The sequence below is a fragment of the Equus quagga genome, chromosome 5 (genome assembly GCF_021613505.1).
Source record: "Equus quagga isolate Etosha38 chromosome 5, UCLA_HA_Equagga_1.0, whole genome shotgun sequence".
NCBI classification, from domain to species: domain Eukaryota; kingdom Metazoa; phylum Chordata; class Mammalia; order Perissodactyla; family Equidae; genus Equus; species Equus quagga.
This window is the reverse complement of record NC_060271.1, coordinates 10,427,535-10,441,296: the sequence shown is the minus strand read 5'-3', so window position 1 is coordinate 10,441,296 and position 13,762 is coordinate 10,427,535. Positions and strand designations below refer to the sequence as shown.

At 35.4% G+C, this 13,762-nt stretch overlaps 1 protein-coding gene across 2 annotated transcripts in view; it reads right to left on the bottom strand.

The window, feature by feature from the left end:
• SPATA6 (spermatogenesis associated 6) overlaps nucleotides 1-13,762 on the bottom strand; it is a 122,565-nt gene that overhangs the window by 38,537 nt on the left and 70,266 nt on the right. The window contains exons 10-11 of one of the 2 annotated variants that reach the window (XM_046660688.1): nucleotides 7,066-7,250; nucleotides 2,922-3,021 (exon numbers count right to left, since the gene is read on the bottom strand). In XM_046660688.1, the coding sequence (XP_046516644.1) occupies nucleotides 2,922-3,021; nucleotides 7,066-7,250 (285 nt within the window). The remainder of the gene's footprint in view (nucleotides 1-2,921; nucleotides 3,022-7,065; nucleotides 7,251-13,762) is intronic. The other variant, XM_046660689.1, reaches the window with a different exon arrangement.

Sequence of the window (13,762 nt, the reverse complement as noted above, 5' to 3'; positions counted from 1 at the left end):
CAGGCACATAAAAAGATGCTCAACATCACTAATTATTAGGGAAATGCAAATCAAAATTACAAGGAGATATCACCTCATGCCCATCAGAAGGGCAAGAAATTAAAAAAGCAAGAAATAAGAGTTGGAGAGGATGTGGAGAAAAGGAAACCCTCATACACCGCTGGTGGGAATGTAAACTGGTGCAGCCACTATGGAAAACAGTATGGAGATTCCTCCAAAAATTAAAAATAGAAATACCATATGATCCAGCTATTCCACTTCTGGGTATTTATCGAAAGAACATGAAAACACTAATTTAAAAAGATACATGCACCTCTATGTTCACAGCAGCATTATACACAATAGCCAAGACTTGGAAGCAAACTAAGTGCCCATCAACAGATGATTGGATAAAAAAGATGTGGTGTGTATATATATATATACACACACACATAGTCATATATAAAAGCCATAAAGAGATGAAATCTTGCCATTTGCAACAACATGGATGGACCTTGAGCGTATTATGCTAAGCAAAATAAGCCAGATTGAGAAAGACAAACACCATATGATTTCACTCATAGATGGAAGATAAACAAACAAACACAGATACAGAGAACAGATTGGTGGTTACCAGAAGGGAAGGGGGTGAGGGTTGAGTGAAAGGAATAAAGGGGAACATGTGTACAGTGACTGACGGCAACACCTGAAATATATAACGTTATAAACCAACGTTACCTTAATAAAAAAATCTTAAAAATAAAAAAAGAACTTTTCATTAAAAGATACCATTAAGAGAATGAATTTATCCAAAGAGCCTGAAGTCAGCAATCCCAAAAGTCCTGTGCCCCCCAATGTTTATTGCAGCACTGTTTATAATAGCCAAGACGTGGAAGCAACCTAAGTGCCCATCAACAGACGAATGGATAAAGAAGATGTGGTACATATATACAATGGAATACTACTCAGCTGCAAAACAGAACAAAATCATTCCATTTGCAATAACAGGGATGGACCTTGAGAGAATTATGCTAAGTGAAATAAGCCAGCGAGAGAAAGATAATCTGTGTATGACTCCACTCATATGAGGAATTTAAAACTATGGACCAAGAACAGTTTAGTGGATACCAGGGGAAAGGTGGGGTGGAGGGTGGGCACAAAGGGTGAAGTGGTGCACCTACAACATGACTGATAAACATTAACGTACAATTGAAATTTCACAAGATTGTAACCTATCAATAACTCAATAAAAAAAAAAAGATACCATTAAGAGAATGAAAAGGCAAGAGACAGAGTGGGAAGAGAAAATTGCAAAACATATATCTGACTAAGAACTCATATCAAGAATCTATATGGAACTCCTAACAAATCAAAAAAGAAAGGGAGAAAACGCAGTACAAAAATGGGCAAATGACTTGAATGCTCACAAAAGAAGATATTCAAATAGCCAATAAACATATTTACTAAAGCTCAGGAAACTAAATTAAAACCATTATGTGATAAACTACTTTTTACCTATCAAATTGCCAAAATGAAAATATATACAAGCACACACACACACAACCTATCAACCAGTAGTGAGGATGTGGAACAAGTAGAACTCACACACGCTGGTAGTGGGAGTGTAACCTGTTAAAAATCACTTGGAAAATTCTTTGGCAGTGTCTACCAAAACTGAATGGACATACACTCTATGACTGAGCAATTCCAGTGGTAGCTACATACCCAGATACAATTTATACAATGTTACCCAAGGATAGCACAAGCTGCTGATAGCAGCTCTATGAAGACCCAAACCAGAAACAACCCACATGTCCATCAACAGAGGAATGAATAAATCATCGGCCGTATTTTCACACAATGAAATACCGTACAGCACAAGAGTGAAGAACTATATAACAAGATGTCTGTATTGCAAAAATGTCTGAAATGCAAAAATAAAGTGAAACAGGTAAAAAAAAAAGGAATAGACACTGTAGAATGTCATTTATAAGACGATCAACACACGCAATCCTAATCTTGCTATGAGAAGTTAGGATAATGTTTACCCTTAGAGGGCGGAAAAAGGAGAGACCAATGCAGAGCTGATAATGTTTTGTTTCTTGATCTGGTAGATAATTTACATGAATCTGTTGATTTTATTATAAATCATGAAGCTATTACTTATGATATGTGCATTTCTATATGTATATTCTGCTTTAGAAACAAGTTTAATTTAAAAACAGTATGTATATAGAAACTTAAAATGGTACAAACTGATGCCCATGTCACATAATCCAGTTACAATCCCTAGGACCAAGTTTAGTGCCCAACATGACTCATGATAAATAATTGTTTTTAAACTAACTACTAACACAAGATATCAAACACAAAGAGAATATCCTGTAATTATTTCCGAGCTGTCATTCATGTATATGTTTATTTGCCTTATATAAAAAAATATGCTCATGTTGATGTTCTCTAATATTAAACCTGATAAACCTGACCTGCTCCTTTCCTTTTTAAAATATTTAATTAACATAAAAATCAGCTGGGAAGCTGCTCCAAAATACATATTTCTCAACCCCTCTCTCATTTTACCATTTAGAATCAAATCCTATTTGCAGAAAATAGAATTGCTTTATACTGGGCCACAAAACAAGAGTTCCCATATTTCGAAGGCTGTGAAAAAATTATCATAAAGTCATTACTTACTGACTCTTTCTGAGATAATTATCACTAACATTGTGTATAGTTCAGAAGATCTGTGGCAAGCATTTTGCATAATGGCTCAGATCGGGCAGGAAGTTAGATATGTTGCCTTTAGCAAAACCATTGACTTCCATCAAATGAAGGTTGTATCTTTTCCTTCCCAGCGATTAAATATTGCAAGCTTTAAGCATCTTGGGTGGTTTTCCATCCCAATTATAAAAAGCCTTCAAGAGAAAGTTTTAGAAACTAACATATAAATGTCTTTGATGAGCCTGATGTGATTTCAAGACATTTTTTACCCGGTCATGGATCTCATCGCAGTTTGAAGGTGAACACCAATCAGAATGGAATCTGTAGGCATAAAAAACAAAGATGACTTGTAGCCAGAGGGAGAGAAAAATAAATCTTTCCAAATGCCAGACAGAAAGTCATTTTTTCCTTATTCCTATGTGACAACATATAAAGATTATAATAACATATTCTCTTCCTCTGACCAAGGACGAGCGGCAGATCCGGAATCAGGCGCCGCTTCTCAGCTGCAGAATTAAGTCCTGACGATAAGGAAACAGTCGTAATAACAGAGTTTGACGTGCTTTGGGAAGAGCAAACATATATATCTGACCGTTTTAATTTCCACACATAATTCTTTAGAGCTTTATCTCTAAATAAAATGTAGATTTTCATACCAGAACAGTATTTCATGCATAGCACCTTTAAAATTAGTTCTTCTTTTCCAGTAATTTAATCATACTCTCAAACTATGTGGAAGAAATTCCTTTCTGCATACAGAAAAATAAAACTAATTTTATCTAACAAACTGTTTATACTAGACGAAAATATTATTTAGAATCCAACAACATTCTTATTCCTTCAGAACACAGGGGAACAGAAAAATGGAATGATCCTGTCCCAGCACAGATGATGGCACTTGTCTAGTCCCAGCTAAGAGAAAGTGTATTAAGTGTAATAAGTGTATTTAAAAAAATATACAAATATTGAAAAATAGGAAAGAAAAATATGACTTAAGAGTCTGAGTGTTGGAATTAAAGACGTCAAAGAAGAAATAAACCTACCATTCCTCTTCTTTAGGCCCTTCCCAAACTCAAAACTGGCATTAGTATAATTAGGCTACTCTATTTGCTTTATACAAGTAATAATGAAAATTTCCAGATCCATCTGATTATAATGCATCTATATGAAGTGTTCGTGAAAATTCCTTTATAAAGGAATGAGTACTAAAATGCTAATAGGTTGCTTAAAAGTTTGCCTTTTTATCTCCCAGTTTGTTCTTACAAAGTTACAATATTATGTTTACAGAAAGTATTAACTATTAACAGGATAAATGATTTACATAATCTGTTTTAAAGAATGCAATTAATTAATAATGGATGATCAACTATATCTAAATTTTAATCTCCTGCATTGGCAAAAGGAAGAGTTATTGCATCCATGCAAATATACTGGCAGACTTTGTTATTTGCTACATATGTAACACATCTTGAAAATCTGAGATCCAAATAGGCAGCTTCAAGGGGATCTCTTCAATAATACTACACAAAGATCCACTAGTCTGTGCTGTGGTCTAAGAAATGACTGCCAAGCCCTCGAATTCCATTTATAAAAATCGAAACCTTAAGCATGATTAAAAGCATATCAGCTCCTTTTTAATGAGATTTGCAGTATTTCTTAGTGTGATTTTAGTAATAACTCTGCAGGCTAATAGAAATTATGTCATAATATTAATTTTTATACTTTGAGGAGAAAACTGCTTCTGAAATCTAACACATAATCAAAATTGAAACCATTTTATGGTGTACTGACTCTACTGGAGGTATGTTTTAAATGAGCTTAAAGCAAAAAGCACCTTCACTATAAAAAGAAATTCATTTGCTTAGAGTCACTGATAAAGTTTTCAAAAGTCTGTTTATTCATATACATGATTAAGGAGTCAGCATTTTACAGCAATCTTAGAGGAAAATATTTAATTTTAATGAATATTTACCCAGATAAACTATACCTGTATGTTCTCTCATACTCCCAATTTTGCCTGGGATTTACAATCTACATTTACATCGGTTTAAATTGTTTATGGATTCCAATAGATTATATAAACACCCTGTAAGCATATTCCTCAGTGACCTAAAAAGCCAGATCAGAGAATGTCTTATACTTAAGGATGCGGTACTGAGTGTACTAAAAAGAACAAAATATTTTTGTTCCTAGCAATACATCTTAAAGACATTTTATTTTCCTTTATAGATGAAATTGAGATCTTTTTTAGAAAATACACTCAAAGTAGAGGTGTTCTATCTTAGTGAAAGTAAAAAAGTTTATTTACCCTAGAGAGTACTCCAATGAAACTTTATTTATTTAGATAAATTCAAAACTAAATTGCCATTATATTCTTTTAGTTTAAAAAATATCTCTACCTTCCTCAACTCATAGGTAAAATAGATAATGTTTAATATTTAGAATCACTCATTTCCTTCTAGCAAAGAACTTAGCCACGTCTACCATCCAGCATCAAAATAACCGTGTAAATGCCACTATCTACTCTAAGCCATCCCCTTTATGAAAAAGGGACAGGTGACTTAGCTATCCTCAATGAAGAATTTTTGAAGATAGGCTCAATGAAGAATTTATCAACCTGCAAAGGGACAAGCCTCAAAAGCTGGGACAAAATTATACACAAGGGAAAAATAACACAAGACTAAAACTGATATTGTACTATAGTGGTAGACAAGTGCAGAGTTCTGCAAAATATGCGAAAAGGTAAAAAAATGAAACAACACTTATAAAAACATATTTCAAGGAGATACAGGTAAAAAAATTCTTGAAAACCTACCGATATGGCAAAGAACCTAATCAACCAAACCACAAGTCCTTAATTCTAAAAGCAGGTAAAAAGAGGGCAGCACCAACTATGTGTCTGAACATGTGAGCAGACAGGGAGATCAGAGAAAGTCCCCTGATACTGAGATGCAAGACCAGACTTCAGCAGAAAAGCTTCTCAAGAGCTTCTCCTGAACTTTTGAAGCCTAAAGATGCATAGATATATATCTCCCTCTATAAATATATAGATACATCTTTTTATCTATCCATCCATCTATCTGAACTTGGGGATCCCAACAGGCATGATTCTAATCAACTTGAAGCAACATTCATCAAAACTCCCTATCTCAGCATTAGGGCCTCCAGCATACCTCCATCTAGGCATCTGGAATGCTTAGAGCTGATGAGGAAACACACAAACCTATCTGGCACAAGAGGGATGTTTTAATACAGCCGCCAAATTGACACACCCTTATTTGAATCATCAGTTTTGAGATGAACTTTTGAGAGACTCTCCACAGTTAATTTACACTTTGTCAAGCATGATGGCCCTAATATTCCGTAGGAATTTAGTGTGCTACTTCAGCTTTCTGATACCACCAGTAGAGAGAGGTTTTATTTCCATGTTGTTGATGGTATATCTCTTAGGTTTTCAAATTTCTATAACATGTTTTTAAAACCCAGGGTTGTTATTTTATGTCTTTTTTTAAATTTATGACAACTTTTATTTTCTATGTTACTAACCACTTGTGAGAGAAGTAAGGAATGTCCAACTTGGATTCAACAACAACAAAAACAGATGAAGAGGAATTATATCTTTCATATTCAAATTATAACAAGTATCTAACTTTGGTTGCCAAAGTATTTTTAGAGGGAGAGCTGGAATCTATACATGATTAAGATTCTCTTGGGGAGTTGAGGGGAGGCTATGTGAGCAAACTAGATACCATTCACCAACAATAACAGCAGCATCATTATCACTAAAAGGAAAATATAACTTATGCTTGTTCTTTTCTTTGCTGAGGAAGATTCTCCTTGAGCTGACATTTGTTGCCAGTCTTCCTCTATTTTTCCTATGTGAGCCACTGCCACAGTATGGCTGCTGCTGAGTGGTGTAGGTCTGTGCCCGGGAACCAAACCCAGGCCACTGAAGCGGAGTGTGCCAAAACTCAACCACTAGGCCACCGGGACTGGTCCTAACCTATGCTATTATTCTACAGAAGCCATGCCTATAATAGTAAATCTCTATGGATCTACTAAAAACAATCACATATATCACATATTCTATTTTTCACTTTTATGAACAACAGTATTCAATTAAGGTTAAAGTGACCCTATTCAACAAACTCACTAATAGTTAATAAACTCACTTCAAGAGAACTAGGCTGGGAGGAGTATCTAACACTGTGGAACAATGCAATATGTTCTAAACAAAAACAAGTAAGCCTCTTAAAATCAAATTATCCTTTTACAAATAATCACTTCACATACATATTTGCTGCTTTTTCTTTTCTAATGATTATTATTCAAAAATATTAGCACAGACATGAGACTAAGCATTACCTTTCCCTGAGAGAAGCTCGGTTTAGCACAGGGCTTGGAGAATGTTTGGGCATTGTTGAGGGTGCTGAATGGACTAGTAAGGTCCTCGCCGAATGCTGGGGCTTGCCACACGACCTCGAGCTCAAATACTCATCACATCTTTCCAGAGGGTCGTCGAAGTCTCTCCCATGGGAGGTCCTGATAACCTGTTTAAAAAATTACATATGGATAAACATAATATATACATTAAGACTATACACCCCCACACATACCCCTTTGGAAAAGTAAAGAAACCAAGTATGATACCACAGCTATATTTGAAAATAAATTTCAGAACGTAGCAGTCATTATTACCACTCCATGATTAACCATTAAATACATCTGGATTGTTCCTTCCACATGTCTAAAATTCATATAATTTTTATCAATTCTAAAGGCTTTTGAGTAGGGGTGGGGTAAAGGTAGGGGTGTACATGTACAACAAAGGACAAATACACATAAACTAACGATAGCCTAGTTTAACGATGAGGACAAACAAAATGGAATTCCAGCCCCAATATTCATTCATTGCTTCATTTGTTCTGGGGACAAATAAATAAATCAGGATAGACAAATTAATAAATTTCTTCCCTTGTGGAACTTACATTCTAGTAAAATACACATTTTAGTAAGGAAAGAGAGGTTTAAAAACACACACACACCCCAAGATAAACAGGTAAAATATATAGTATGTCAAAGAATGATAAATACCATGGGGAGAAAACAAGGCAGGAAAAGAGAAGAGAAGTGCTGAACAGGTAGGGTGGGAAGGGTATATAGGGAGGAGCTGTAATTTGAAATGGGATAGTCCATGGGGACCTCACAGGGAAGAGAATGTCTTAGTAAAGAAAGACCTAAGGAGTAAAGGCCTGAAGACCTTAGTAAAGACCACATGACCTAAGTCATGGGACATCTGTGGGAAGAGCATTCTAGAAAGAGAAAAGAATAAACGCAAAGATCCTGTGGGGTGGGTGGAGGGCATGCCTTATATATCAGAAATAGCAAGAAAGCCAGTAGGGCTGGACTGAATAGTAGGAGATAAGGTCAAAAAGGTAGATTTTAAGGATTTAGGCTTCTATTCTTAATAGAGAAAAATATGCTCTTTTCTTTCTTTCTTTCTTTCTTTTTTAAAATAAGATCTCCTTTGCCACTATGTTAAGAACAGTCTATAGAGGGGCCAAGGGCAGAGGCAAGGAAATCAGCTGGAAACTATTACAACAAAATATGGAAAAGAATGCTGGCTTAGATCTGAGTGATAGCAAAGGAGGTGAAAAGTGATCAGATTCAGATGGTACTTCAAAGATAGAGCCAAGAGAATTTGTTGATGAATTAGCTGTCAAAGATAACACCAAAGTGTTTCGGCCTAACCAACTGGAAGAGCTGCGTTTGCATGATTTAGTTATATACTTCCAACTGGAAGGGCAGAAGAGGAAGATACAAGGAATCTGGTTTTAAACATGTTGAGTTTCACATATCTATTAATCGTCTAACATATTAGAGTGGAGTTCAGGGAAGAGTCTAGGATAAACATATAAATTGGTAATTACGAGAGTCTAAATGGTATTTAAAGATATGGCACCAGGCATCACCAAAGAAAGTGAGAGTAAAATGAAAGAAGAAATGTCTGAAGACTGAGCTCTGGGAATACCCCATTATTTAGAGGCTGGGAAACAAACTGAGGAGTGGCCAGGGAAGGAGGGGAAGAAACAGGAGAATGTGTCATTCTAGAAGCCAATTAAACAACGTATTTCAAGGGAGGGGAGTAATGAACTGGGTCAAATATTGCAGATAGGTCAAGTTAGAAAAGACTGAGAATGGGCTTTGGATTTCAGCAATAGGGAGGTCATCAGTAATATCAACAAGAGTGGCTCTGATGGAGTGATGGGAGTGATAATCTGGAGTTGAGTTCAACAGAGAATGAGAGGAAGGAATTACATTAATTTAACAAATGTTTAACTTCCAGTCACTGTGTTAAGTGTTAGGACTACAGCAGTGAAGACAACGAAGTCGCTGCCTTTGTGAACTGTTCCAGCAGTCCTATTTACTAAATATTTGACCTTTAAGAAGGTCAATTTGACCTTTAAGAAAGCTACCTAATCTTTCTCAGACTCATTTCCCTCCTACGTAAAGTAGGGTTGGTAATAGCTACGTCATAGAGCTTCTATCATTTATTTAAAGTATCTTGCAGAATTTCTAGGTGTACAAATGAGTTATACAATAAATATAAGTCATTTATTATTAAAATATCAGTCCAACACAGCTTTTTGCTTCAACACTATCACAATTTTCACTGCTTTCCAGAATTACAGCAACATATGGTGAGTCACCAGTCAGCTGAGAGAATCAAGCTTTCATCCCAGAAACAAGTAGCGTGTAATTCAAATGACTCAGTTACAGTCCCAAATAACTGACCAAGAAATATGTGACATAGATTGAAAAAATTAAAAATTTCTCCATTATTAGCTGTTCACAGACACAAAGTAAAAACACAGTGAATGTCAAAAATAAGATCAAAGAGGTCCATGATCAACAAATGTAAGAGTACATATTAGAAGACTGATAGGACAGAAAAAAAGTGCCATAATGCTGTTTCTAGAATTATATTTGAATATAAGCCACCTGGCTTATAGTTGAGAGATGAGTTTCTCTTCATTAATTTCATTGCCAATTGAGTCATGTTAGCTAGCAGATCATCTCATTTTTTGAATACTAAAATTTCACCCCAAACTAGTCAGCAATGCTTTAAATAAGCCTCTTCCAGGTAACAATAACTGACTTTTTCTCTATTTATCGAATATTCATTGAGAATCTCTTGAAGAAATAATATGTTAGCTAATACTCAGATCTAGAGAAGTACAGGGATTTGAACTCACAATCCAGATAAGACAGGGAACAAACACAAAGATAACTGACAATGAGATACATTAAGTGTCAAATATGTCCTAATGACAATAACTGCAGAAGGAAATTCAAAGACTTCTAATGGTCGATTGGTGGAGGTCCTAGGGAGGAGGTGAGACGGGAATTAAGGCCATAAGTAGAGATCAGGGGGAGAAAGGGCATTCAGAACTGGGAAAAGGGCACCAGGAAAGATAATGACTACAATCACTTGGCTATCTCTATAGGAAAGCAACAGGAGAGAATATTTTAGAGGTGGAGAGGGGCACATGGTAGAGAACCTTAAATGCTGTAACTCAACACTATCCAACATTTATTAAGCATCTTTTATGTATAAAGTACTGAACAAGGTAGGAGACAGCAATCAAAGATAAATATAACCAGGGACTTTAAAGAAATTACAATCCGGAATGGGAGATGTGAAAAAACAAGTAATGATAAAACACTGAGGAAGGAAATTAGAACTAACTAGGTATACGGTAAATAATTATGCACTGGGAACACAGTTGGGATGTATTCTTTCCATGGAATTAGAGCAAATACTTGTTCAGGAAAGTTTTAAATCTAAATGGGGGACTGGGAGGTATAATGAGGGGTGGGTCTTTGGTAAGAATTCACTTCAAACTTTCAACCTCAAGACTTAGTTTAAGAAACGTTTCCACGGCTCTTGTGAGTTTTCCATAGGTTACTTATCCACTTTCAAACTCCAAATTGAATATTATCTCTTTGGCTCATGACAGAAGAGTTTTATGTCTTGGATGACTCCTCCAGAACACTGGCTTAGAGTCCAAAGACCTGAGTTAAATCCCTGTTTGTCACGTGACCCTGAGTAAGTGACTTACTCTCTCTAAGCTTCAGTTTCCTTATCTACACACTAAGGAAATAATCTTACAGATTTGCTACAAAAAATAAATGAGATAAAATTAGCAAAAACACAAAGCAGAGGGTTTGGATTATGAAAGACAATAATATTTATTTCCTCTGTTTACAGAAATCTTCATATTTCAGCATGGTTTTTTTGTTTACATTTATGGAAATAGTTCTTTACATGGCTTTTCTAAGATCTCAGAAATGTAACAATTCTAACATTGCAAATGTTGAAATGTATCAAGATAAAAAATCTAATATTTTTAAGCCAATCTGAAACTGTGACAGGTAGAAAAGAAAATTTCATACATTAAGTTAATTGTAATTATATAAATGTAATTATGTAAATGACATATTTTTCAAATATGTGATATAATAGTTTGGTTATACCATACTTAGGAAATAAGATTCCTGAAAAGTTGCTTACACAAGTTAAATCATAATAATGGCCATAAAACTTTTATATTTACAGGAAATTCTAGGTCAAATTGATGGAAGAGAGAATTAACCACGAAGTATATAATAGGAACCAGGAAATTCACTTCTCCAACAAATATATGTTGGAAACCTGCCTACTTAATGCTTTGTACTACACATCATGCTCTAAAATTTCTCCTTTCTCATGGGGCATAAAGTTTAAGAAATAAATACAAATAATTCTAATGGAATTAGCTGGCAAGTAGTAGAGAATAAGGATTGTAGGAAAGAAGTGCAATATAGGTACAACTCTCAGGATGGGTTCAAAAGGGAAAGAAGCAGATGTTGGTAACTGAGATCAGTTTCTCAATTTTGCTGAGAACCTTCCTTTTGAATCCTACTTCAAGCAAATGATCAGTTCCTATGTTATCCATTTTAAAAATCTGTATGCTCAACTATCTGGTTTGGGTTAAGGAAGATGTACTTTCTTTACACTGGAGAAGAATTTAGAAGAAAATTCCAAAATAATGCCATGAAAATGATAAGTAATTCCTAAATGTATCAATCCTTACAGGGGGAAAATTCCCTCCCTTCCTAGACCACTCTTCTATGCATTTATGTCAATAACTTGTTTAATCCTCACAGCAACCTTATGAGGTAAGTATTTTTATTATCTATACTTTACAAGAGAGGAAACTGAAGCAAAGCCAAACAGCTATTAAGTGGGAGGGGTCCCAGACCAGTGACATATGAGATCCATGGCAGAGACAAATGGAAAAGTCCCACAGCCCAAGCCTCACTGGATGCCTATAAAGAAAGTCCCACAGAAGATGGGCTCACAATCCAATCTACCAACAAGCCAATACACAGAGCTCAGGAGCAAACTGACAAACTGTTCCCAAGAAGGAAAGAAAACATCCCCCAACTAATTTTATGATGTGAATCATAACAACGCTACCAAACCATTCAAGGAAAGTAGATGAAAGGTAATTACAGACCACCCTCTAGTGACTTACTAGTGACTATAAATGGAAAAAATCTGAAATAAAATATTAACACACTAAATTCAGTAATGTTTAAAAAAAAAGAATACAACATAACCAAGTTGGGTTTACTCAAAGAATACAAGGGTGGGTTATCATTAGAAAATCTATTAATTCACTATAAAAAATCATTATCAATTCAATAGATGCTGAAAAAACACATTCAATGATATTCAACATCCACCCATAATTAAAAAATAGATATTCTTTCCAAACAAGGAATTTCAAAGGGAACTTCCTTAACTTGCTGAGATATCTAACAAAAACCTACTGCAAACAACATTCTTAGGTGTAAAACTTATCATGATCCTATCAAACACAATATCAAGAGAAGAATGCACACCATTTAAGTCTATGCTGCAGCATATTAGGCTATGCTGCAGTAGCAAATTACAGTTGAAAATCAGTGGATTAACATAATAAATGTTCATTTTTACCTGTGCTTTATGGTAATACAGGTTAGCAAGAGAAATTACACTTCACAAAATTACCCAAGGACCCGTGCTGATGACACATGCAGAACAGCTTATAGCTGGACCACAGAATATAAGGCCTCATTGTCACCGTAATGAGAGAGAATTCAGTTCAGTCCTACGCCTCGTCCTGGAAGTGATCCACATAATTTCCACTCACAGCCGACTGGCTAGCCCATAGGCTCCACACACCTAGAAGAGGGCTTGAAAACACGGGAGAGGACCCGAATAGCCAATAACAATAAATGTCTCTGCCACATCCACTATCAACCACCACCTCTATTCAACATCGTATTGCAGATTCTAGTAAGTCAAGACAAAGAAATAATCTGAAAGGCAGAAATAAAATTCACTATTTGTAGATGATATGTTTTCCTCTATAAAAAAATTCAAGAACATCTAAGACATGAATGTTATACAAAAATTACTTTCAAACATCAGTAAAACATAAAAAATGTAATTTTATATAAAAGACTATTTACAATGGGAACCAAAACTATAAGTTTTCTAGGGATAAATCTAACAAACAATGTGTAACACATTAATGAAAAAGCATGTATAACTTTAGTAAGACGTGGGAACCGAGACCACATGCATTCACACAGCTTAACAGAATAAAGCACTGAGGCTCATCTACCTCAACACGATTTTACCTGAGTTCTAAGAAATTCTTGCCAGGAAAATAATGCTATAAACCATGTAATAACTTCACTATTTGCTTCAGGAACTTCCCATAAATCATCTACCTGAACAACAGTCTGCTCAATCATCAATCAGCTTCCTTCTTGAAACAATAGATTCTTAATCTGGGCAAACAGTTCCTTCCTCAGGACAACAGATCATTCAACGGGACAAATCCCTTCCTTATCCAATAACTGTTTGCTCATCAAGGTTTGCTTTAAGACCCAACCTTTGTGTCCATTAATCCTAAACTTTTCCGGAGGGGGGGGGGGAGGGAAGTGCTGAGGAAGATTGGCCCTA